General features: G+C 46.2%; 1 protein-coding gene across 5 annotated transcripts in view; it reads left to right on the top strand.

Moving 5' to 3' along the window:
• The window catches only part of CHCHD6 (coiled-coil-helix-coiled-coil-helix domain containing 6), a 114,162-nt gene extending 92,970 nt beyond the window's left edge, over positions 1-21,192 (top strand). For 2 of the 5 annotated variants that reach the window (XM_086755235.1, XM_086755237.1), the window contains 2 exons: positions 6,106-6,251; positions 20,635-21,192. In XM_086755235.1, the coding sequence (XP_086611361.1) occupies positions 6,106-6,213 (108 nt within the window). In that variant the 3' untranslated portion in view covers positions 6,214-6,251; positions 20,635-21,192. Of the gene's footprint in view, positions 1-6,105; positions 6,287-20,634 lie in introns of all 5 variants that reach the window. The other 3 variants (XM_086755236.1, XM_086755238.1, XR_015259519.1) reach the window with 2 other exon arrangements.
• Positions 21,193-26,172: the final 4,980 nt, after the last annotated feature.

Raw genomic sequence — 26,172 nt, forward strand, 5'->3', positions numbered from 1 at the left:
TATTTATGTTGAAGAGGTTGTGCATTTGAAGTGGGTGAGGTACAGAAATAAGAGCTGGCACTGTGTAGCTGATTTCTTCTGTGCAGTGCTACATATTCAGTTGTCATTTTTTTTCTCTACTTTCTGAAAATGTTTGGTTCCTTGTTTTAAAATAGCTACTAGAGAGAGAGGATTCATTGCCTACAGGAAGGATAGCTGGAGCCAGGTAGCAGATAGACCTTCCCCAGCTGTGTTCTTTCAGCTCCTCCCTGCCCTGAAGATGGTTCTGCTGGAGCTTTGAGTCCCTGGGGTATGTCCATCTTTGTACCCTGTCCTGATGAGCAGCATTGTGTACACTGTTGCTCATACCCTGCAATCCTGATTGGTGTTATTCTTCCTCTTCAACCCTTCCTGAAGAGCTAAGCTGCTCATTACAGACTGTCAATTTTTTTTTTCTGAAAAAGTACATACCACCACATTCTTGCCAGAGCAGGCTGTGTACGGGGCAGCTCTGGATAACAGAGTGGTAAAATCGCCTGAACTCTCTGCCCTGAGGTTGCACCAGTTGCTGCAGTCATCGAGGCTGTGCCAGTCCTGGGAGAATTCCTTGACAAAGCAAACAAATTGCTGCAACAATTCCAGTATGATCCTCTGTGACCTTGCCTTTGCTGTGGTGGGGAGCTGTTTACGAAGAAGTGGTAGAAAGGATTTACCCAAAGTCGCTTTCATGTGTAACTTGGAGTACTCAGGATTTGACCCTGCGTCCCCAGAGGTAAAGGTTGCTGTATTAACCCGACCACTTCATCTCTTGCCAAGTCTGAAAAGCCAAATTCTTAAGAGGAGCTGTTACTTGTATGACCTTCATGCGTGAAGCAGTTTCTCTTTTAAAATGTTTTTTTTCCCCTTTATCAGTTATTCATTGAAGAGTCTCTTTGCATCTGTAGAATTTTGAAGGGTAGCTATTATTTTACCATTTTAATTTTCCCAGCTGTTCAAATAATTGTTTTAACCTCTCAGTGCCTGGAAATGGTTTTCACATCCTGGTTGCTCTGCACTGTATTTCTTTGGTTTCATATTTTAAATTACCAACAAATATTTTTCCCTGTTCCAGATGGTTGTTCTGTGACTTTCTTCTCTGACTTTAAGGCTACATTGATCTGAACAACACTCTGGTGGCAAGGAACTTGTGAACTTTTGCTTTGTGGTACTTGGCTCTTACATCCTGTTTTTTGGTTTTGTGTGGGTTTTTTTTTTTGTTGTTGTTGTTGTTCTCCCCTCACCCCGCCAAGAGGAGCTCAGTACTTGCAAATCCCATTGAGACCAGAACAAGCTGTAGTTATTCTGAAGGATCTTGCCACTGGCCTCTCTGGAGTTGTATTTCAGAACAGGCTCTGACAGAGAGAACGAAGCCGGCACAGAATACATTGTCTTTGCACAGTTTTACAGGTATTAAAGTCAAAGCATTACGTATGATAGTGGTTTCTCTAGCCCTGAGACAAGGCTGTGACAGCAGAGGACAAGGCAAAACTTCCCACTGGTCTGACAGGGGAGGCTGCTAGTTGAGCTGTGTGCTCAGTACCAGTGCAGTGTTCCCAGCCTGGGGTGATGCTCGGAGAAGGGCTGCGCCTTTTGTGTCCTGTCTGGGGCAAAACACTTCCATCTGGGAATACTTCCAGAGCAGCGGTGTCTCATTTCATAGCATCAGTTTTCTTTTTGATATATATATATTTTTTTTTCTTTTCAATAGGCGTTGCTTTTCTTGAGTATGTCTTTAACAGTTTTGCCACAGGGATAGAGGTAGAATTTGAAAATAAGTAATTATATTGTGATATTTTTAACGTATTGCTGTAGTTTCGCTTGCATGCTCTTCTCATGTGTTCCAAAAGTTGCAAAAGGTGATTTATAATTCACCAAACTAAGCGTAAAACATCTGACTGCAAAACCTATCAATCTGATCCCATCTCTTTCTAGCCCTTTAATTAGGGAAGCCCTGCTGAAAAATGTATCCATCAGCTACTGAGATATGGTGCGTTCCTGGACCCTAGGTATAAATCTTGAGTTATCCAGGTGCCAAAATGCTGTCAGAACTGACAGATCTTAGAAAATACACCCACAGGCAGAACATTATCCATTATACTAGCACTGAGCAGTGGACAGTAAGGAAAAATCAGCAGAGACTGTGTCTTTATCAACTTTAATTGGCTTTTCCCGTTGATAAAAATCAGTGTACCCGGCAAGGAAGAGAACCTATCTAGCAGCTTGATCTTTCCATCGCGAGCTGAAGGGTGCAGTCCATCTGCACGGATGTGCGATGTGGACTTGTCTCAGCACGGTTCCTAGCAGTGCGGCGGAGCCTACAACCCACAGAGAAGGCTGCCAGTCTGTCCTCGGTGAGTGACCGTGTTTAAACAAGTGTGAAGAGTGAATTACTCTGGATAAGCTGGATTTCATCTGTGCTGTAGTTGCTCGAAATTTACTTCAGAGAGAACGAAACTTAGTTGAACTTTTCTTCAGGTCCTAGTTTATAAGTGCTCCTGGATAACAACTGCCTGGGCTGTGAAATCGAGGATCTGGGCAATGGATATGCTGATAGGAAAAGGAGGCAGCGGACAAAGGAAGCAGCAACTTTGCAAGAGCGATGAGCAATTACACATGTAGAGGTCTGGGGAAGAGAACAAGCTTCTTTTGGGTCATTTGGCACTGCAGGTTTATATGTAGCTTTATGTCAAAGACAAAGGAGACAGCAACTGCGTGGATTTCTCCTGGGAAGGCTATTGTGATGCCTTGTCGCAGCATACTGCATTTATTGAGCTGTGTAAAATGTTTGTTTTTCGTTGGTGCTGCATATGTCTATTGCTATTAGATACATGACAGTTTTATTAGAGTAAATAATACAGTAAAGAGAAGAGCAAATCTATTACTATACTAGTTTTTTTCATAGTTGATTAATGAGAAGAACTGATTTCTTTACTTATCATCAGTTTGACAATGTGTAGCACTTCTAGGGAACCGTACTGCCGTCGGCGTGGATCACTGTGATCTTTCAGAGCTTCTCTGCCGTGCCGGTTATCTGCACAAGTCGGTGTTCTGGAAATGCTTCTCACCGGATCGATGGGGCAGCGCTGAGAAGTGAGGGTGCAGCAGCGGGGTGGGCTGTGTGCGGGGTGCGTACCTGGGCTCTTTGCCGGCAGAGCTGCGGGGCGTCTCTGTGCCCGTCCCGACTGCAGTGCAGGCTCTGCCCTCCCGGGGTGGGTGCAGTGCCTGGCACAGCAGGGTCCCTGACGGGGTAAATCTAGAGCCAAACGCTGTACGAGCTGTAAGAAGATGGTGGACCTTTTGGAAAAAAAACTGTTGATTGTGTGGTTTTTGATTTTTCCTTTCTTACTGCTTATCATATGGCTAGAAGAAACATAGTAACTCACTGTGTTTGGAAGGTTTCTTTTAGAAACTTGAGGCAAGTGGGAGGAAGGGATAACAAAGTCCATTCTGTTCCTCTAATTCAATCTGCCTATTTGCAAGCCCAGCCTGTCAAGTATGTTGTCAGTGTTCTTTGCAGCAAGAGGGAGGCTGAGGCTTTAAAAGACTTCTGGAGAATGTATACAAATCCGTGTGAGTAGCCTAAACCATCGTAATTCACGTGGTTTCCATGAACGCTGCCCATATTGTAGTCAGGGCAGTTCTGTGCTGTTGCTCCACGTGCCACAGCAGTTTTACCAGGATGTGATATTCTTCACTGCTGGCCCTAAACTCTGGTGTGGTGTTGCTGTCTGTTGTTAAATAGCTGTCTCGTGCCTGTGTGAGAGGGGATTCCTGTGTGTGTGGCCCAAAAAGATGGTAAAGAATTGTAAGATTTATTACGCATTATAAAATAATTCCAGATTAAATAAAACTGTGGAAAGTGAACAGGATTTTTATGACTTGTTTTGAGATGATGAAATGCTTCTTTGGTGGCTAAGAGTTATTAAAGGTATTGCTGTCATAGAATCATAGAGTAGTTAAGGTTGGAAGGGACCTTCAAAGGCCATCTAGTCCAACTCCCCTGCAAGGAGCAGGGACATCTCCAAACAGATCAGGCTGCTCAGAGCCCTGTCCAACCTGGCCTTGAACGTTTCCAGGGACGGGCCATCCACCACCTCTCTGGGCAACCTGTACCACTGTTCCACCACTCTCATTGTAAAAATTTTTTTTCCTTATATCGAGTCTCAATCTTCCTCCCTCTATGTTAGAACCTTTACCCCTCATCTTATCACAACAGGCCCTGCTAAATAATTTCTTCCTACCTCTCTTATAAGTCCGCTTTAGGTACTGGAAGAGTTCTATAAGGTGTCCCCAGAGCCTTCTCTTCTCCAGGCTGAACAGCCCCAACTCTCTCAGCCTGTCCTCACAGGAGAGGTGCTGCAGCCCTCTGATCATCTTTGTGGCCTCCTCTGGACTCGGTCCAACAGGTCCATGTCCTTCTTAAGTTGGGGGCTCCAGAGCTGGATGCAGTACTCCAGGTGGGGTCTCACCAGGGCAGCGTAGAGGGGCAGAATGATCTCCCTGGACCTCCTGGCCATGCTCCTCTTGATGCAGCCCAGAATGCAGTTGGCTTTCTGGGCAATTTCCCAAGTGCGCAGTGTAAATGTGGATGAACAGTGCCCGGCTCTGGCTCTGCTCAACCATTCCCTAAATACTGGATGGTACTTGAGTGACCAGCTCCTCAGCCACCTCCTTCTTAAAAGCAAGACCGTGATTTTTCTATTTTTCTAAACCATTTGCTGTCTTTAATTGAGGACTGTGAGCCACTGCGTGTGTAGTGCTGTGGGATCCTTGTTGTCTAAGGGTCTTGATAAATATGTATTGTATTGTCAAGTGTTTGTAGCTACTCTGCAGGTAGCGGTGGAGAAACAAGCCGCATACAGTGGAGAGTCGTCGTGTCTCCGGGGTCAATAAAAACAAGATGGCACAGGAGATTGTGGGAAGAGGAGCCAGGATAGCTGCCTTCAGCATCACCTGCTAATAAACCAGCTCTTTATAGATCGGCTGAGGCTTTGCCAACTAGATTGTTAAATTAATATTTACATACTGGCTTCATTGTCTTTCACTGAAGATCTCGCTTACGTCGGTGCTTGGGCAGAAGTGCAGCTTCCTGTGCTCCAGATACACGAGTGCGTTTGATCAATTTGTGGTTTGCAGTCTGTGTGAAACCATTCCTGATAGATTCTTGCCTTGCAAATCCTCTTCTCCTCGTAGCAGCACTTCCCCATCTTTCTGTGCCTCTCATTTCTTGCAGGAAAGCTCACCTTTGTTCCCAAATGTCCGCAACTCATCCTGAGGCTGATCTCACTAGAGAAGAGATGAGCAGCATTTCTGCCTAGCAATTCCTGGTTAATCTCTGCCTCTCAGAGAGGGACTTGAATTGTTGATGGCTTGCGGGTAATTTAATAACTAGCAAACAAATAGGGTGTGTAGATTGTAGTAACTTAGCCCAGATGCAAAATCCCCCATCCCTATTTGCATCTGTTTGAATGAATTTTGTTATAAAGGTTTGCTTTTTACGTTTTAGCACCAGCAAAACAGCAGCAAGAGGAGTCGCTGCTCAGTGAAGCTGTGTTGATCACAGCAGGCTCCACACCTGGCTAAGCAGTTTCAATTCCCTCTGCGTGCGTGTGTGTGTCTGCGTGCCTTTCAGAAGGAAAGAGTAATCTACTTGCTAGACGTGTGTGTGTGTCTCTCGCGTAGTCCTTGAATGACCTTGAACAGTCATTTAACTTGTGTTTATTTGCCCATCTCTACCTGGGCAGATATTACTTCTGTGATTTGGAGTGCTGAGGTTGAATGGATGTCTCGGAAATGTTGTGGATGAGAAGTGTTACTGAAAGGTAAGATATTCATACCATCTCCAGACGGCTGATCGGAGTTCAGATTCACCTGCTTGTCTTGCTGTTTCTTGCTTCAAAGCCATTTGGACATTTGGGTTGTGCGAGGCTGTGATGCAGACGGGTGTCACAGCCCTCGCTCAGCTTCCGCTTCTTAGCCCTGGCAGGGCTGTTGATAAGGTCGCGTTGTGCTGGTATTGTGTTATTCTTAGTCTGTCTTTGGCCTGCAAAGGGTCTAACAGCATCTGTTTCTCTGACACCTCTGCAGGCTCTCTGGGCATCTCATTACTCTTTTTGGGAAGAGAATATTGCAATCCAGTTACTCCGTCTGCAGAGAGCAAGAGCTCATCTTCCCATGCCAGCCCGGTCACCGTGAAGGCAGAGCTCAGAGCGGGTTGCAGTTTATCTCTCCAGGTGCATGAGACACATAATATCACAATGATAATACAGTATGTGCTGAAACCATTCACCTTTTATTTATTCTTTTTAAGATAGCAAAGCCCCAATTTCCTCCCCTTCAAGATATCTCTGCTCTTGCAACAGAGGGAGTGGGACAGGCCAGCAGTGGACACCGGTCTGGGAAACCTGGAAGTCGGCTCCTTGACACTCCGAGTCCAGTGCCTTGGCCTGTGCTCATTGCACCACTCCCTCTTCCGTTTTAACTTTAATTCTTGCTGCAGGCAGCACCTGATTCTTGCATTTTCAGATATACCAGGTTTTTCTGCCTTCTGCTGATATTCAGGAGAGATGGGGATGATGTGGTTTTCTGCAAAATGTCAAGGTCTCTTCCTGGAGAGCTGACAGCATAGGTGTTTTGTATGTACATGGGCTATCGGGATGAGACATTCGTACTTGGAAACATTGGCTGAGACAGACAGACATTCCTCCTGCCATGGAGAGACAGGCAGGCACTCACTGTTGCCAAGCCTTGAAGTATTTGGCATGTTTTCTATTGCCCTAGTTCTGTGGAGTTGTTCCTGAAGTTTTATAAGTACATGAGAATCTTAGCTCTGTCTTTTTTATTTTAAAAAAAGAAAAATGACAGAATAAATAAAATAATCTAGCTCTCCTGCCTAGACAGTAGTGGTATGAGAATGTCACTCAGGTACTTAAAACCAGAAGGCAAATGAAATAACCCCAGTGCATTTCTAAACAGTTTTACAAGTCAACCGGGTGGGTTTTGGGGAGGTTCTGACTTCTCTCCTGGGTTTTGAATATGTGAAGAGTGTGCAGCAAGGCTCGTTTTCTTGAGTGAGAGAATATTTGCAGCTCTGTAAGAGTTCACGTATTTGCAGTGTCCCCTGCAAGCAATAACAAACTGACCAAAACAGTGTCTCCCCAAATTAGAAGAGCCCTGCATTTTTCAAATCTTATTTGCGTTCTAATTTTTGCTTTTTCAGTTGTTCCACTTTTCAGGCCTTCCTTGCGAACAGGAGGCTCTCAGACTCTTTAGTTTTAAGTGGAAGCCAAGATTTCATGTAAGAACATGATTCTGGAAAGTGGAGCTTTGACATTTTTGTAGCTATGTCATAGACCATGAGACTTCCGTATGAGCTGGAAACACCATTTATGCAGAGCTGAACATAATTATTTATGCAAGAGCCCTGTTCAGCTTCGTTGATCTTTGGAGAAGACCAAGGGGCTCTGCAGGCCTGTATCTGTGTCCCTCCGTAGGCTCGCAGGGACACACTGGCCTTGCAGGCAGCGGCCCGCGTGCAGCCGTGGAGGCACGTGCTCCTGAAATCGCCGCTGAATTAGCGGGCACATGCTCGCACCTCTGCGTTGCCCGAGTGGAGCAACACATGCAGTCAGACTCCCACAACAGAAAGGTTTCCAATAAAGCTGAAACACAGAGGTATTGTTTGTCCAACTGCTGGCAAATGCACAAAGCCATTGTGTGAGTCCTGAAAGCCTTGGCGCTTTATTCTCTGCAGACTGAATGGCAGCCGCGGGTAATAATAACACAAGATTAAAAAAGCCAACATTATAGGGGCATTTACAACCCGCTGAGAGAGTGAAATCTCAGCAAGGCTGAGCTCTGTCTCTAGCGATCCTACGTTTTTACTGCTTGATAAGGAAATGATGGGCAGCTCCGGAGAAACGGCCACTGCAGAGCAGATGAAAGGGGAGCGGGTTGCCTGTTCAAATGCTGCAATAAGTGGAGAGGGGCAAATGGAAAAGCTGTCTGCAAATCAAGTGACCAGGCTGTCCCCCCCTTGCTGGGTGGCTGGGGGTGTGTATGTGTGTTTGCACGCCTGTGTTTCCTTCCCAGGCTGGTTGAAAAGCTAAGGCTGGCTGGCGTTGGTGGCGCTGGACTCAGTTTGCGTAATTCAGAGCCTTGTGCTTGGAGGCCTTTGGTCAACAGCATCCAGGGGTGGTGCTTTGGTAGCCATCGGTAGGTCCACTCAGGACCATTCATGTGTGAGAATGTAACTGTGGCCTGATCGTGGACAGGAGATGGTAGGATTAGCCTTCCTCCTGCAGGAGCAGCCAGTCTTTCTGTGAACTTAAATTTTGGGAGACAGTAAATATTGGGCTTTGAGAATGCAAGTCTCGATTTTAAGTCACAGTGATGACAACTACCTTATACAATTTAAGCTCGACTGACTGATATCATCTTACATGTGGAATTTCATTATTTTCAAAACAGAGAAAGAAACCCCATCCCACAAAAAAAAAAAAAAAAAGAATTTTTTTTGAGCAACAGATCCTTATCTTGAAAGTTAAGTCTTAAATTCAGTGCTGGTTCTAACAATTCTTTAACATAAATGTCTTGCAGGGCTCTTTGTGTACATATAACTATCTAAACAACTTAAAAAGACCCAGCTTTCCTCTGCACACACATGGAAGTTGTATTCAGTAAGCCAGGGGCAGAGTCCCAGCCTGTGGCAACCTCCTCTCGGGATGTGCCTAGGCTGCAGAGTAAGGATGACATACCAAAGCCAGCTCTGGCCTTGCTGGCTTGGGAATTACCAGCAGGCTAACCCTGGCAGTGCGGAGCCACTGGAATATGTACCCACCTATTCAGACGGGTTTTGCAGCTCTCTGCTACTCAGCGGGTTTCTGAGGCAGCGTCTTGCAGATGTGACGTTGGTCTTTGGTATTAACAATGCAATGAGTGAAATGGTGGGAGGCATTTTAGAGCAATAAAACATGTTTTAATAAGAATGTGTGGTTACCTGGCCAGTGCAGGTGTGGTTAATAACTGTACTTTTCCTTTCTGAAAACATTCTCATCCATTCAAGTGTCGCACGTTGCTTGTGCCAGGCAGCACGGCATGGGAATTGCTGGGCCCTGGGTGCTGTTTCTTGTGTGGGACATTAAGGGGATTCAGAAATCCAGGCTGCTTCACAGATTAATTTACTTAGATTCATGAATCTGTCCCTGCCTCTGTTTCCCCAAGAGTAATGTGAAGTTACTTATGTCACAGGGATTTATGAGAGTCTTTCTGTGTTGGCCATTTTGCAGAGAGTGAAATTCAGCTCAGAGGGCTCTGCAGAAGGACGAACTGTTTGAGTTCTTTCTGTTCTAATCCTGGCTACAGAAAATAGGCAAATTCCTGGTTAATGTCTCTTTAAACACAAAATATAAATATCCTTTGATTGCTTTTTATTTTCCTTTCTATGTCCCCTTTTCTCTTTCTTCTCCCATCCTTTGTGTTTTGTTTTCCTTTTAAATTTTACCTGTCTTCAACTGCAAACTGTTCAGGTTGGAACCGGAGAGCTCCTCTGTGTTGGCACGGACCTGTGGAAGAAGGCTGTGGGCTTGCTTTGTTTCCACAGGTTGCAAGTATGAAATGAATTGTACGTTAGTGGTAAGGTCTTTGTGGGCAGAGGGTGTAAAGAGGCGTTGAGTGACACTGGAAAAGAATGGTCTAGGAGTGGGGAAGAGAGGATGTAGCTAAAACTAAATATGATGCTTGCTTTTTGCCAGAACCTTTGCAGCAGAAGCATGGATGTATTCCCAGTTGACAGCTCCCTCCTCTCTCTTTCTCCCTCCCTTTTCTCTCCCCACCCCCTCCCCTCTCTGGGGCTACAGTTTTAGGATGAGTTGGTTCCAAACAGACAACACTTTTCCAGCAGGTAAACGGACACCTAAGCAGCTGCACTGGTATCTGTCATGAACAGACATGCTGCACGCTGAGGGAAATTACGAAATGGGACCAGCATCATTTGTCATATGTAAAAAAAAAAAAGCTCTCCCTCCACTTGAGCAGTGTCCACAAGACAAGTGAACAGCACACTTAGAAACCGTTACTTTCTTTTCCAGTCTCTTTCAATGTTTTCAAATGTTCCTGTTAAACTTTCCACCTTTAGGTCCTGTTTGTAAAGGATGTGTTTTAGACAGATGGAAGCAGGTCTCTGTCCTGACGCAGATGCAGGACTATAAATTTGCAGCGGAGGAGATGGGAGATAGTGATTTAGGAGGCTTTTGTGGCTTATTACAGCATCTGGTTTTCTACCAGGGTGCCCCCTGAAGAAGAAAGGGCCAGGAAGGAGCTAGAGAAATGCTGAGCTTGTTTTTCACTTGGTAAAGGTTTTTTAAGCTTAAAAGAAGGATCTGGAATTTATGCAGGAGGAGACATTGAGAAATAAAATGCATCTTCCAGTGTTCATCGTTCTCCCTGTGTTTGCTCAGTTCTGTGTTTCAGGTTGTGGGGCATCTTATCTGCTGCTCTCTTAATTACGTTGGTTGTGTTGGGCACCGGTCGGCAGTTGCTCAGGACAAATCCGACTTGCTGAGACACTTGCTGCCGTGGCTTCTGCGTTCAGGGCTGAGCACGCAGCTTCACGCAGGTTGCTGCCTGGGTGTGCCTGCGGTTGGGCATCCACATGTAATCGCATGACTGAACATCTCCATGGCCTCCCAATCCATCCACAGCCTCTCCATTCCTGTCCGTGTGTCATGCCCAGCGGGAACACCCGGCACTCTCCTGCCCGGCCTGCGGATTCCCTGCCCAGTGCTCCCACAGCAGACAGGGCTCCTTCATGTGTGAAAGGGGAGCGGTAGTGAAATGTTTAAGTTTTCCTGAGTGACTTCTAAACCTCTGTCTAAGAGGGGTGGTTGAGTCAATTTGGTTGTTTCAGTTCAGGTCGTTAACATTTCAAAACGCCTGTTATTTCTCAGTTGCCTGAACTTGGTAGAGGATTGTCTAATTGGGGCTTGGCACAGGCCGACCAACCAGACTTCTCTTCCTTGTGATCTCATCAGATCTTGCAGCTCCTGGGACCAGATATTTCAAGATACTTAAAGATTGGCAAGAGTTAGACTGTAATTAATTCTTTAAAATCAGATACTTGCATACCGTAAATGCTCAGTCAGCAATAAGCTTCTAGTGCAGAAGAGTTGCAGTGCTGAGTCAAATGGGCTGGTTCTGCTGAAAGAGATTTCAATTTCTGATTTTGTACCTGGGCAGTGGAGGCAGTCCCCCAATACAATTATTCTTTAAAAAATTATTATTATTTATCTGTAGGCTACTTACTGTGACCCTAGTCTTTGGGAGGTGCTTCCCAAAACCAGATAGAAGTTTTATCCCACATCTGTCTGCAAACAGACATGAGAATTCCCAGTCCGCCCTTGGCTCTATCATTGCTGATTTTTGCCTCTTCATCCGGAAAAAAAGGAGAGCAATATCTGCACCCGTATGGGGAGATGAGTACGACTATCACACAAATGAAATTACTGGCTGCCAAATAGCAACAGTTTAATGAAAATGTGAACTGTTAAACAGAAAAGGCCAGTCAAGCTCATAATACTTCTGCGTGGAATCTCACTGTATTACTGAGCAGAAATAGAATTAGACATAGAAAAAGGATATCTGGAGAAGTCTCTGCTTGCCTCTGTGCTTGGTATGTGAAGCTGGACTAGACAGGAGGGAGCTGTAGCTTAGGTGTGGACATGCTAACACGGACTGGAGAGGAAATCTCTTTATCCAGGGCAGGAGCCTGCTTTCTGCTTTTTCCAGGCAGAAAGGGACAAGATAAAGCACTAGATTTTCTCTGAAGCCTAAATACAAATTGTGCAGAAGGATGGATCCCTTGAGAACTGGGTGATTTTTTGCATTTCTTTAGCATCTTCTGCTGGTGAGTAATTATCGTACCTCTGTGTGGTTGGTAAGTAGCATTACTCTTATGTACAGAAAGGGAAACGGAGACAGGGATTTATCTACAGCTGCTGGGTGAAGTTGGGAGGAGTCTCACAGAGCCAGGACTCCCAGCTTGTGCTCTCCAGGCAGCTCATGCTCTCCAGGCAGCGCTTACCTTCCTGTAGCACGTTGGAAAGCTGCAGGGTTTGGTAATGCTCACAATGCCAGGTGAAATCCACAGGATGAGAGTTCAACAACCACCGTTGAGGTCCCAGCTCAAAAGCACAGTGCCGTAGCTGAGGGGTTGTGAAGTGTTATCAGCAGCTCTTTGTGCTCTGCCCAAGGAGTGGACTGTCCTGTGCTTCCATCTTCGTGAAAATTCCCAGAGTTAAAGATATGCTCTTTAGGACTAGTGCAGGTTAATATTCTTTTCCAGAATGAGATCCGGAAACACAAAATGCAGTATGTAACGTTAGGATCAGCTGGTGAGGAAGCCCTGCAGCTGTGGAGCTGCTGTATCTGCCTCCAAAGAAAGTTACATCCTCTCTCCCTGGTTTTTCCCATCCAGCTGTGAACAGTCAGAGAGAAGGGATGGGATCAGGTGATCCCTAGGAGTTCAGATGACAACTGGGTTATTCTTTATCTCTCTTTTCCTCCACCCCGACCCCGGTCGCGTTTCTTCACAAGAAAGCACGTCTCAGCTAGACTTGGTCTCAGACTTGTGTAGAGTCACTGGTGTATTGAAGGTGTATTTTGTCTGGGTCATGCAAAGCTTTAGTGCACTGTGGAATGAGAAATGTTGTGGGAGTTTATATTCTAAGTGTCTTTATTTTTCTGGGTGACCTTGTGAAATTTCCTTGCACTAGATTTGTATCTTGCTGTCCTGCTGTCTCTCTAATTTGTTTTCTTGTGTACGTTACTGACTTCCAGTGAATTGTAATTTCTTTGAGAAGTGGCACTTGTAACAAGGATCCTGCTAGTAATCCCTGTATACACAATGTTCCAGGAATAATTAAAGTCGCAAACTTCAATCTTGAGGGGTGCACAGGGGAAGCCTATCCCGAAATGAGGCATGGCATGTTTTGACTTTTCTACTTTCAGTACTTTTTAACAGTAGGATTTGCTATTTTTGTTCCAGGACTGAAGTAGATTTAAGTGGAAGTCTGACAGCCTGAATTTACGCGTCCTAACCACAGTGATCATCAGTCAGTATTCTTCCTGCATCGTTTCTCTACCCCTTCTCTCTATTAATTTTCCTCAGTAGTCTGCAGGGATCATTTGCCAGCCTGATTCAAATTCCTGCACTTCCTGGCATCTTGTTTTATAACATCTTGCATCATGTACTTTCAATTTCTATAATCTATTTAATCCAAAATACTGGAATGTATTTGCAGGTATTTATTGCATTTCTTTCTTCCTTGTGGTAGGACGTAACAGGTCATTTATACAACTTAATCCAAAGTCTCTCGGCTGCTGGGATTATTTTTTCCTTTCATTTTCCCACTGATTATCCTGGGGGCTGGTAGCAAGAGCAGGAACAAGAGTGTGGTGCGGTTGCCTTTATTGCCTTTGTTTGTACATACATGCTCAGAGCATGGCTTGGCAGTTCAGCAGTTAAAGCCCTACAGCTGAGGTCCCCCAGCAATAACATTACTGTTGTCTGTCCTTAATTTTTGGAAGCGTTGGGCTTAGGGTTTGAAATAATGAAATGCTGTTGCATCAGTAAGTGGTTTTCCATTCCTTTTGGCTCTGGAAACGGATATTCACAGTTGGGTGAAGTTCATTTTAATCCTCACAAAACCAGAGCTGGATTTGTACAAGTTGTCGTTGTTCTGCTTTAGAAACACTCTGTGCCTTCTGGATCCTTTTATCCCTCCCGGGGCTAATCCGTGAGCTTGCGACACGCTCAGGGTGACTCCGGTTGTGGGATGGAGGGGCATCCGATGTTAATCTCCTTTTCTTCCTGCACTGCCTTCTCTCGCTGGTTCCAGAAAGGTGCAGGAGTGTTTGCAGTGGTACTTTCTGATGTGTATAGATAGTGGGATGTAATTATCTTCCCCTGAGGCAGAGTCATTATGCGGACTGTAAGGAGAGAGGGTCACAGTCCTAATGGGAAATGATTTTAAAGCAATCTTGACCAAGTCTAGTGGAGCCATTTCAGACCACTTAAAACTCAGCCAGTCCTTCATGGCACTTGTGATATGTCCACTTTATGTGGTGAGAGGCAATGGGACTAACACTTGTCGAGGGATAAAGAAAATCTATGACAAACTGCAGCATCAGCTTTGGGCAAGTGGTGTGTGCTGCCACAGGGGAAAGGCACTGACAGAGCCCAGTCTTGATTGTTATTGTTCTTGATACCGATTTGGAAAAACGCGAGGCGCTTGCAGAAGCAATAAGCCAGCAGTCATGAAATCCACCACCTCGGGCTTCCTGTGCCGCAAAAGCTGCACTTCTACGCCCAGGCTTGATTCCTGCAGAGACAAGAGGATCGCTCCCGTTTCCCAGGCGGGTGGCTGGGCAGACAGTGGCACAGTCCCCAGACTGGAGCCAAATCGCTGGTGAGGGTACTGGTGGTTTGCCTGGGAAGTTCAGGCTTCAAACACACGTTGACTTACAAGGCAAATTTGGTCAGAGGTTGTTAAACTTTTAATACAAATGCTACTTTGTGTTACAAGACGATAGAGGAAGACAGACCAGCATCCTTTGGCACGTGGTGGAGTTGTGGTCAGTAGCAAGGTGAGGAGAAAGAGGTAGCCGAGCTGATAGAAGGTGGCAGTCAGCAGCTGTAGGTCATATTGAGGGTCACTGGGAGGTCTCTTGGGACCAGCCTGGGATTAAAAAGCAAACACGGCTTCACATAAGTGATTTTCTGTTTTTTAGCCCTTAATAGAAGCAGAATAGGCAGGGCTGTGCAGGTTAGCAAAGCTCTAAGCTCGTACCCAGGAGAGCAAGAATAACTAGTAGTGAAATGCTCCATGTCTGATTTTCATCCTTTGAGCTCCTCTGTAATGTTATTGGAAAACAAAAATTGTTTAAATAATGGAACAGACCCAATGAAATTGTGCAGTGATGCAGAAGGGGTGAGGAAGGGTTATTTCCTTTCTTTCCATTACTTTTCTCCTCTCTCCTTGCCTCCCAGACGTGGGTGGAATCTGCATGTCAGGCAGCAGCAGCGCCAGCCTGGCCTGGTGGCTTTCCTTAATGGCGAGAACGAGATTAAATGCAATTAACATTGATTGAACAAAACCCGCCCTCAGTTTCTATGCCGATTAATTAACAGCCGTCCTTTCAGCGGTGGCCTTTCGTAGAGCGGTGTTTGTGCCTCCTGGCCCCGGTATTTTCTAGCACACGTCCAAAATCAAAAGCGCTGAGCGTGTTCCCTACTGCGATGTCGGGGGCTACCAGTGCAGCGGGGAGGTGCAGCCCCCCAACTGGGATGATTTTTCACGCAGTCTGGTAACCGCAGAGCTGCTCAGTCAGTGGCAAAACATTTCCTGTTAAGCAGGGCTAATGATGGGAGCTCTCTGCAAGTTAGAACAATGATCAGAACAATTGTCTGGAGGAAATCAATGTTATAATGCATGAACAAACAGGTGAGTCTCAGAACAGCTAGAGAGCACTTGTGCTAGTAAATAACTTCGTATTTGGGTGATGCGGAGCAGTGGGAGATGTCAAGGCAGAGCAAAGCAAACAGTGTGTTGGCTCTTGTGAATCACAAGTGAATGAGGAGGGGGGAGAGGAAACCAGAAAAACTGTTTCTGTTCCTTGTGCTGTTGGTGGGGTATGTAGACAGGGGGACTTCCACGTGAAAGCACTTTCTGGGGCACTGTGACAAAGCGTCTGGTGAGTTTTTTGAAAGGCGTCTTTTCTGCTGTCAGGCCAGCTTTGAAGACACCATCTGGGGAAGTAGCCAAGAAGTCATTGGGTGAACTTCTCTGCTTTGCAAAGCTATTAACACCAGTACAGAGAAGAGGGAAAACAAAACTCTCTTCATAGCTTTTTGAATTAATGTTTTTTGTTGCTGCCAGGCATACTCCTGCCCCTTCTTATTCCAAACCCAAGGACAGCAACTGTTGGACTCCTGAAGGATGAGAGAGACAGAGAGGCTTTTCTGTGCAATAACTATATGGCACAGAAGTGCTGTGATCCATTAGTCAGCACAGCTGCTCCACAAAATAGCCAATACCCTGAATGCAACAGAACAAATTGCACATAACCAAAAAATACCTACAGCATACATCAAACCCAGGTGACTCAAATGTCCCTTGCAGCGCTTTGGGGTGCTAATAGCCCCACAACAAATGCCTTATCCAGTGGAAAGGCCTTGAACACCCATCTTAGGACAGGTCAGGATTTCTGTATTTCATTAGTCCCACTTTCCGGACTTGCTGAGATGAAAAAGTTGTGCGGTCACGTTACCGAAGGCTGGTGTGTGCCAACAGGTGTTCTGGTTTTGAGAGAGCTGCCTGCATGTGGCAGGGAACTGGGAACTGTGGAGATTAATTTCTACTTTGTCACTGACACTCCAAATGCACAGTCATTTATCAGGGGGATCTGCTTTCTGATTTCTTCATAGCTGCACAGTGCCCATATGTGCAGCGCCGTGGTGCGACTGCTTGAAGGAACATTAGAACAAAGGTAAGGCACTCGCTAGAGGGAACTTGCAGGGTTTACCCCGTGAGACTGAAGGCTGGTTGAATAAATATGTCTTAGCACAGCTGAGGCTTGGCAAACAGTGTCTCTGGCAAACACCGAGGGAGGAAGTTCTTCAGGGTCTGGGCTTTCAAGGAGGGAGATTCCTCCACTGGCTGTGAGCCTCTGGCAAGGCCGAGAGCCGAAGTGCAGAGCTAGCCAGCGACTGCAGGAGGCGGAGAGGATGCTGCAGACTCCAGGCAGCCCTGAGCTCCTACCCTGGGATGCAGACTGATAAAGAAGGAACAGGAGGAAGATGAGAGAGCGGTGCATTAGAAAATCTTGTTGCTGAGACTTGCTTGTCCTCGTGCTGGTACCAAGGCCTCAGCTCTCCGTTATGGGAGAAGGACTGTGGTGAGTGTTGACCAGACTCCCTTCTCAGCAGGGCTGAGATATGTGGAGCAGATCTACTTGCAGAGCTTGACCCTTTCTCCTCACTCAACTGGAACCAGAACTGGAAAAGGCCACTGGCTTCCCCGCAGGTGCTGCAAAGCGGTGGGCTGTGTCAGCCAAGAAGCTGGCCAGTTTTGACCGCTGTTAGTTCACAAGCGGAATTTCGTGGTGGAATAGCGTGGGTTAGTGGCTCGGGGTCCTACTTGCCCGGAGAGGCGTGGAGGAGGGCACTGCGCACTCTCCAGCTGGATTTGCTGTCAGGACTGAGCAGATTGCCGTTCCTATTTGTACTGCAGCCACAGCTGTGAGGAATTGCCTCTGTATAGACCCCTTTGGACACAATTTTCATATGTAGAGGCGCTGGGCTGGAGTTCTTTGAGACGGGAACCTGGTGTCTACTTGACATTGCATTGGCCATGGCATCAAAAATCATCTGCCCTCCCTGTGGAAGGGCACTGTCCCATCTCACTACAGTGTCCGACGTGCTCTCCAACGCTGCGTGTTTCCTGAGTTGTTCTTCCACTAAGACTGCAGCAGAGACCACCTAATGCCAACTGTGGGGCAGTTATTTTGTGATGAGGCACTGAACTTCAGGCTGAGCCTTGACTTGATTAATTGAGAGTATCCTGTCACGTGGGAACACCTTGTGATTGCAAGCTGCCTGGAGTTTTTGCTTGTCTGGCGCGTATGCGATGGTAAGAGCATGTAGGAAAGGTAAAGCTTCTCCTTCCCTTTTCTAGCTCCTTCGGCTCAAGGTAAGTGTTGTAGCAACCTGGTAGGATCTTGCAGGGAGGATTCCAGATTGGAGGGAAATGAAGGGATGCCAGATCTGTGTTGGCATGGTTGCAATGCTAAGTGGAATTAAAACACTGGTGTAAATGGATGGCTTAGCAGAGAGTGGGTTTAGTCTTAGAGATATGATGTCCCTCTGTGCTATCACAGAGCACATAAAGCATGAAATTGATGCAACTGTGCTTTTAAGTAGTTAGCCACAGGTTTATAAACTGGTGGCCTAGGAACAGTGAAAACAATGATGTGCGTGCTCTAGCAAGCATAGGCTTATGTGATGTGCTAACAGACCATGAGGCCTACAGAGCTTTCACCATGCAGCGGCTGTGCGATGCTCTGCGGTAGCTGGCGGAGGAGACCTCTGCTCTCCAGCAGCGTTTTTAGCTGTAATCATGCCTGCACCACACAGCATGTTCTGCAGAAGATCCAGGGGAGCGTGGGTTCATAGGCGGCCAGAGACTGTACTCTGGTTTCACTTTCTTTGTAAATTGAACTTTAGCAACTTTAGAGGGTTCAGGATGGTGGTGGTCTACACTGGGCATGCCAAATGGTGCGAGATCTGGTTTGGCATCTGAGCTGGGAAAGTCACCCCTCTGTGCAGGCTGTTTGGTACTGAGGGTGCTTCAGTTCCCCAAAAATGCCAACCCTATAACCTTTGTGAGCACTCTATGCCCCTGATGAGGAAGGGGACATTAATTAGTTGCTCCATCCAGCACAAACTGGTCTTTGATGTAATTGTGTCAGGCCACTATTGGGAGCAGGGTGGGCTGATTGACGGTATCATTACCTGCATCCTTTGTTTGCAGAACCTTCCCTTGGTGCGAGCTGCACAGCAGGAAATTGGTGTCTGGGCTGCCTGGCAGCCCATCAGCTCTGGGCTCAGTGCGCACTGTGCAAAAGATCTCTGAGAAAGTTCAGTCATCTGGAGTGAGATGGAACCTGATGTTCTGCACGGGGAATGTTTGTGAGCCTCCAGCTTGATGCATCCCTGGTATATGGGTAGGTTAGGCTGGAAAGAATTGGTTGAGGTTGAGTGCTGGCTGTTTGCATTTTCTTCTGGAAAGAGTAAAAATATGTAGGTATGATTTTGAACGTGAAATTATGTAATTATGATATTCTTTAAAATTGCTTTTAAAAAAGGATTTCGCCATCTTCCACAAGGGTTAACCACAGAGTGGCCACATCAGTGGCTTTTTCACAAAGTGTAGCGTTCCTCGACTCTTCACGGAAGTGTTACAGTGTGAATACAGCCAATTACTTTATTGCAAAATTGATTGCGAGTTGTTGCCGCTTCGCTCATTACAATTTGTGTGAGTGCTATTGGAGTTTTTAAAATGTATTGCTCTGTGCAAAACTTTTAAGTCCCTAATTATGAGAAAAATTACCTGGGAAATTAGAGTCAGTCGAGTAATATTGATGGCTTGTTTCTCGGATTTCTGGATAGGCTTTGTCTAAATAATTTTGCAAACAATTTTCTCTTTATTCTTGAGTCCTTTGAAGCTTTTGCAGTTCATTGTTGTTAGAGATGGAGCTGTCTTTGGAGATGCATGGTCAATGTAGACTGGATATGCTGACCGTGCAGGTGTCAGGCAGTGAATATCAGCCTGCTATGCAGAAATAGCCTAGGTGACATCTTCACCTTCTGACAGATATTGCCGAGTGTGCTAGTGTCGTTATTTTGTGATATTCTTTCTGACTCACATTCAAGGAAGCACAGCTCCTCTCCGAAGAAAGGCTGGTGTCTGGAGAGTAGAACTGAGCTCAGACCCAGCTCTGGTATAAACGAGTGGTGAGACCACGTGCAGCTGACTATCAGTTGCCTTTCTGCAGTTGGCTTTAGCAGCGTCCTCTAAACATGGATCAGTCCTGTTGACTCTGCAAAATGGAACGGCACCTGTCCAGAGCGTGAGAAAGAAGTAGCATTTTGAAGTGCTCACCCAGTGCAACTCTGCTGTCAGTGTGGCTGCACCAGCAGTTCATTGATGCAAAGCTGCCTTTGCCGATGCGTGAAAGCTGATAACCTAGGTTTTGAAGTAGGATCTGACATTGATACCCCAGACCCTCAGAGGGAGAGGTGTTACAGCTGCTGCCAGGTGTGTTCTCATCCACTGCTGATGGTGCTGTTAGTTTGATTTCTTTGACTTTCTGTAAGATAAAAATAGGAAGAGGCCATGGCAGGCTCTGCAGTCTCCATCCAGAAAGGTCGAAAGCCTGCTGTTCTTTCTACCCCTCAGAAGCCCACAGCTCATAGGCAGATACCTGTAGGATCTGAGGATCTATCACTTAGAAAACAGGAGATTGCTGTGGGGACAAAGCAGGCATGATTTTGCTTTGAATTTTAGGACGGTTTGGGTCTTTATAGGATAAAGGCTGTCAAACATATCAGGAGTCCCTCTCTTTCTTCCTCTCCCCTCTCTAGTGCCCGCTTCTGTGTTGATCCTGTTCCAGGATGGGTGAGTGGTGTGTGCGTGTTTGATGGCAGCAAATCTAAGTGCTCCCCTGTCCTGCTGAGGCTGGGACTCGGTGTGAAGCTACATGTACTCCTGTGACCCAGCTGCTCTGAGGCTTACCTGAGACTGTGGTCTTTGTCCTGTCCTGCTGTAGGCCATAGGATTTGTAAACTCTAATCATTTGCCCTATCATGACCTGCCATCTTGCTTCTACGACTCTCTGTCCCCTTGAATGTCTTGTGTTTTACAGCAGGTGAAACCTGATGATTTTTCTATGGGATTTTCACCCTGCCAACATTACTGTTTGTTTCTGAAGGAAGCAGTCCCATGTCAACAGCTGCATAACTGACTTGCTGCCTTTTTCTTTGTCTCCTCTTTCTTCCAGGAGCTGTTAGTTAATTCTGGATAAACATCAGCCACCAAAGAGCAGAGGACAGGGACCACAGACTCCCTTTGGAAGGCCCAGCATCCTTCTGGATAGACATTGACCAAAACCTGTGCCTTCTGCCCTTCGCGGTCCAACACAATGACGTGATTCCTCTTCTAATTGCCTGCATCTATCAGTCTCAGTGGATGTTCCTGGAGTTGGGAGGAGGGTTCCAGGAGAGGGGGACGCTACTGTTTCCTTTTTTGTTGTATTACAAAGTAAAGAATCATATTGACCCCAGGTGCTTCCAGCACAGCTTGTATCTTGGAGGCTTGCCCAACGCGAGCATGATTCACCCTGTGCTAGCTTTGGTTTCACCGATCCACATCTGAGTTTCGAGAGCTGTTATCTTTGTCCATTTGCTTTGGAAAAAAAGAGTCTGAAGTATTTGGAAGTAACCCTGACTAGCTTGTTAGGATTAACTGTTCCTAGCATGCTCCCGAAAGTTACACCAGGCAGGCACGTTTCTTCCCTTCCAAGGTTCCCTCCTATAAACAATAAAGTGTTTAATGGTCACTGTGTGTTGTGAGATGCTTTCAGTCCCAGAAGTTTGTAAATTGCTGTTTTCTGCCTCCTACCTATGCCAACAAAAACTCCCAACAAGTGTGGGGAATAGAAATATTTTGATTCACAGCTTATAAATCACAGAACTTGTTCATTTTGGTCCTGGGCTGAATGACTTTGGCTTATTTGAAAGTACTTGGAAGAGTGCAAAGTCCTGGCTGAAAGGAGCTGGTGTTGGTGAATCATACTGAAAAAACCCTTGCCTGCTGAATGCAGAGCCCAAGTTATCTTTCTTTGCACCAGCTCTTTTGTGCTGTTCCTGCTTTGTCTGCCGTAAACCACCATTCCTTTCAGCCCTGTGCTCTGTTTTGATTCCTCTTCTTGCTGAGCCGAGGGACAGTGGGAGCTGTGTGCACCTGGCATTTCATCTTCGTAGAGGTGAGTGCGTGGGGTTTGCAAAAGACCTGTCAGCAAACCAGGGGAGCAGGTCCAGCTCGATTCCCCTTCTCTGGCTACAGCTTCTCCTCTGGCAGTGTTTGCTGCTCGTGTCCTCTCTGGCTGTATCTGACAGTTTCTGAAGAATGTGAACATGGATTTTTGGAGGTCATGTCAGAGTTTAATGTAGTGTTTATGAAAATGGATGAAGGGGGCAGGGAATTGTTTTCTGTGGTATATTCTGCTTCATCTCTTTTTCCTTTAGGCAGCAACTTAGTGCTTTACATCTTCATTAAAGCAACAAAATGCCTTTCCTTCTTGTGGAGAGCTGATACCACAACCCTCTTCCTCCTCAGAAATGATGTTTGCTTACCCATGGCTCATCTGTTAGTCTCAGATCTTGCAAAAATTCCAGCTTTTTATCGCTGTGCGCATCCCCAGGGGAGGAAGGGCAAGTTTTCCAAACCGAAGTAGGACACTTGGTGCCCTCAGAGCTGTTTGTAGCTGTACTGGATGGGCTTTTGCTGCAGCTGCCGTGCTGGCTTTTGGATCTGTTTGGGATAGCTGGGTTCTACAGAGCCACTGAACTTCTGAGTCTGCATGCAGAAATTTGGAGCACCAAGGTCTACCCCTGACTAGTTTTTAAACTATTGTTGGTCTGAAGAGAAAAGTACCTATTTTGTCTCTTCGTCATTTTCCTCTTGTCCCTATCCAATGTTGCCTTGGCATGAGTAATTCGCATGTCATTATTTCAGCTGCCCTAAATTGAGGGGGGGGACTATGATGCCAGGGCTGATTATCTGGTGGCACTGGACAATTTTCTCTGTTAGGCAACTGTAATATATTTTCATGTTCTTTTATAATGAGCTTTATTTACCAAATTGGCAATTCCTCTGTTGAGAAATAACTGGTTACAGCATTCAGGGAGTTGCTGTCATCTCGAGATATGCAGGTGTCTGTGGAACATAAACAGATGTGATCATTCAGACAGTGAACTCAATTGATAGAGGGCAGGGGGGAAAAATCAGCCATAAAATCATAAATGTAACATCTCCAGCTAATGTTGGCCAGGTGCATTGCGGCTGTTTTGCAGCCCAACAAGGACAAAGTGGCACTCTAAGGTCATCCAGTACCTCCAGATGAGGGACTGCTTGATTATTAGCGTAAATATACCTCTCACATGTCGTTGCACTTCAGTACGGGCTTGGCTAACTCTCAGTCTCTGAGGACAGACATTAGTTCATTGTGTAGCCCTGAAGTAGGAAACTCCTCTGTCCTGCTCTGTTGGGTTTGGATTTAGCTTACTCTGTGATGAATATCTACAAACTTCTTGGTGATCATGTGTGTGGGGACCGGTCCTGTCTGCCTTTTGGGCAGTCTCTTTCCTTTGGGGTTTCCTAGTACCCAGGAGCGGTTTGCTGCTGCTGTTGCCCTAATCATCAGCTCAGGTATCTGAGCCTGGAGGAAAAAAAAAAAATGAGCAGAGATGTCAATAAGAAATTGCTGAAGATGAAGTTCAGTTCGCAGAGCCTCAGCTGCCGTCCAAGTAGAAAACGTACAGGTAACACTGCTTCTCGAGTGAGTGTTGTCTCTTTTTTTTTTTTTTTTCCTCTTCTCCTCTCCTCATCTTTGCTGCTCCTATACTATCAAGGCTCTTGCAAAGAAGGAAGAAGCCCTGCAGCTTCTCTTAGGCTCCCTCTCCTTATGTTTCTCCTTGACTGCTTGTTGGATATTCGGAGCATGAATTTTTTTCTCATGCGAGATTGTGACAGCAGGTGTCTGTTACGCTCCAAAGTGGCAGAGATGATTATTCCTGGAGCCTGGTGTCCAGTCTTGAATAGATGTCCTTATCGCACAGCTATCGTCACAGTTGGCATTAATGGGCAACTAGGACAGCAGGGTAAGCAAGGTCTGAGTCTATTGCAGAAGCTGAGTTGGAAGCAGTTTCCTCCAAAGGCAAGTTTGAGGTGTAGGGCAGTGGCAGCCAGCCACGCTGCTGTCTGTACGGCACGTGCTGGATGAAAAGGAGCTCTTTTCTGTGTAGGAATATCAGTGACCTGTTTCACCTACTCAGAGCAAACCTGCCCGATGCTGGATGCAGTTCAGGGGCGGCGCTCCGTTCAGCTGAACAGCTGCGTGTCCGTTTGCCTGCCCACTTGTTGCAGTTCTGTGTGCAAATGGGGTAATTGTGTGTACCAATGCATCTGGTAATTCGGCTGCAGTGTGCACACGTGAAAATACAGGCTTGCAGAGCGCTCGCTTTATGAGTATGAGTTGTTTTAAAATTGGTCAGATGAATGGAAGGAGAAACCTTTTTATTCATGCGTAATTTCTTAGTGTTGCACAAAGGAAAAAGAACAAAACCAATGAAGTTGGAGACAATAGAGCAAATAACAGAACGGATAGAAAATTTCCAGTAGGCTTCAATAGCTTTTAAAATGCAACATTCAACAAGTACTTTGAGATTCCAGTGTGCAAAAACATCTCAGGCTCTCTAAGCACCAAATTTGTGATCTTGCATAAAAACACAACCCGTTGCCCTCCTGTTGTTAATATTTCACACTTGGCTTTGCAAGATGCTTTATCTAATATCCTCTCCGCATTCAGACTTCTACCAACTCTGCCTTGTCCGTAAGAGGAGAGGCTGGCGGAGGAAGGCAATTGCCGAGCCTGTCTGTAATCTATGTAGGAGGGTTTTGTGTAGCTGTAGGGGGAGAAGAGTAAGTCTCATTTCCTATTTTATAGTCTGCTGAATCCTGTGATCTCATGCTGTGTGCTCCTTTTCCAGGCAAAATTTTTCAATTTGTCTTTCAAGTTGTTGTTATTTTTTATTTCCAAACTGGTTAAAAGTGTTTGCCTGTAGCTTGTTGCTAAACTGTTTATGTCTGATTCCCTAAAACGCTTCATTGCCAGCTTTGTACGTGTCTCAGGACCACGTTCTTCACTTTGCCTGGTGACTTGGTCTTTTGGGGTTAGAAGCAGTACAGGTACCAGGACTCACCACTCATTCCTTCCCACTCCCTCCAAGAGCTGCTGTAGCTGATGCATGTGGATGAAATGCAGCTTACAACTGCAACAGCTTTTTGACACCCCAGGGAGCCATTGCACCCAGCACCGTAGAGTTACCAGCCCTTTTTTGGAAACCCACGGGACCTTGAAGGGCTGTTCAGAGTCCTGCGGGGCTGTAACCCCACACCTGCTTCCATTCTTTTTTTCCCCTTATCCGTGGAGAAGATGGATGTGATATTCCTGACCTGAGTCGCCTGCCCTCCTTAGCTGTCAGCCTTATCGCTCTGCTCTGGGTGCGTGTGTTGGTTTCTCGTCACTTCCCTGTCTCTCCTGGGCTAGTGCCTTGGGAGAGTGCAGGGCGGTGCAGATTAGCCTGGACCAGTAGTCACCTTTGTGCTGAGGTTGTTCAGGACCAGTAATGATGCCGCCCCATCTCCCACTCTGCTGTGTAATTATGCCAGCAGAGTGGTAGTTGCGTGGCCTGGGGCAAAGCCAGAGGGAGCAAATGGAGCAGCCACTGGTCTCAGGAGGGCTCTACGTCCAAAAGAATGTCTTGGATTTAATGGCACACGTGCTCTTTCCATATTTTTTTTTTTTTTTTTACAGAGGTCAACACATGGCAGAGAATTTTCCTTTGTTGTCTTCCTAGGGAGAGCAGCAAACAAATTTTTATTTCCAAGTTGAAGATGAAATCCACTGCTCCCTCTGGGGTATGTAACAAACTGCTCCTGAAGCTGGTTTCCCCTTGCAAATGGCCTCAGTCAGACCCTGTTCCTGCTCGCACTCTGGGGTAGCTTGTGCTTGATCGTGCAATGTGCTGCGAGATGTTGGTCGTACCCGTGCCTGGTTCCCGCTGCCCTGTGTTGCTCTGTGGGGAAGCTGTTGCATGGAAGTCTCGCTGTCCCAGGGAGTGCGGGAGGAGGGACAGTGGGCACCTGGAGTCTCATTTTGATTCCTGCCTTGCCCCGTCCTTTGTTTTCAAAACTTTGTTTAGAAATAGCATAATTTCTGAGATCTTTGGAGCAGGTTTGTGGTTGTCTCCATTCCCATCTCCTACTGCTAACATTTATGGCAAACTGGTGCGTGCAGTTCAGTCCTATACATTTGCTACTTAATTCTTTACAGAATTTAAAAAAAAAATAATGTTATCTTCACTGTTTAAGACCAGGAAAGATTAGTGGGTCACCCAGACTGCAAAGTGGGAAATGGCGGAGAGCGAGGAGCAGCTGTAGGAGGGCTCATGCAGCCCTGCTGTGGTTGGTAGCTTTCTGAGCATCAGGCTGGAAGCTGAGTCCTCCTGGGTTCTCTGCATCTGGTCCTTACAAATTTTTTCTGTAATAAAAAGGGCTCGTTTCACTTGAGTTGTACCTGCTCTGAGGCAGCTACTGTCTTCTGAGAGCCTCTCGGCCTGTCGCCCTCGCGAGGATGCTGTACCCGGCTGCTCTACGGCAGCGGGAGGTCGACCTGGTGAGCACACTTGACCTGTTCATCCCTGATCCAGTGAGACCCTTCTGCAGCCATCACCAGCTGTGTGTGCTTGTCCTTGGT

Source organism: Chlamydotis macqueenii, chromosome 10, assembly GCF_036417535.1.
Source record: "Chlamydotis macqueenii isolate bChlMac1 chromosome 10, bChlMac1.mat, whole genome shotgun sequence".
Taxonomy (NCBI): Eukaryota; Metazoa; Chordata; class Aves; order Otidiformes; family Otididae; genus Chlamydotis; species Chlamydotis macqueenii.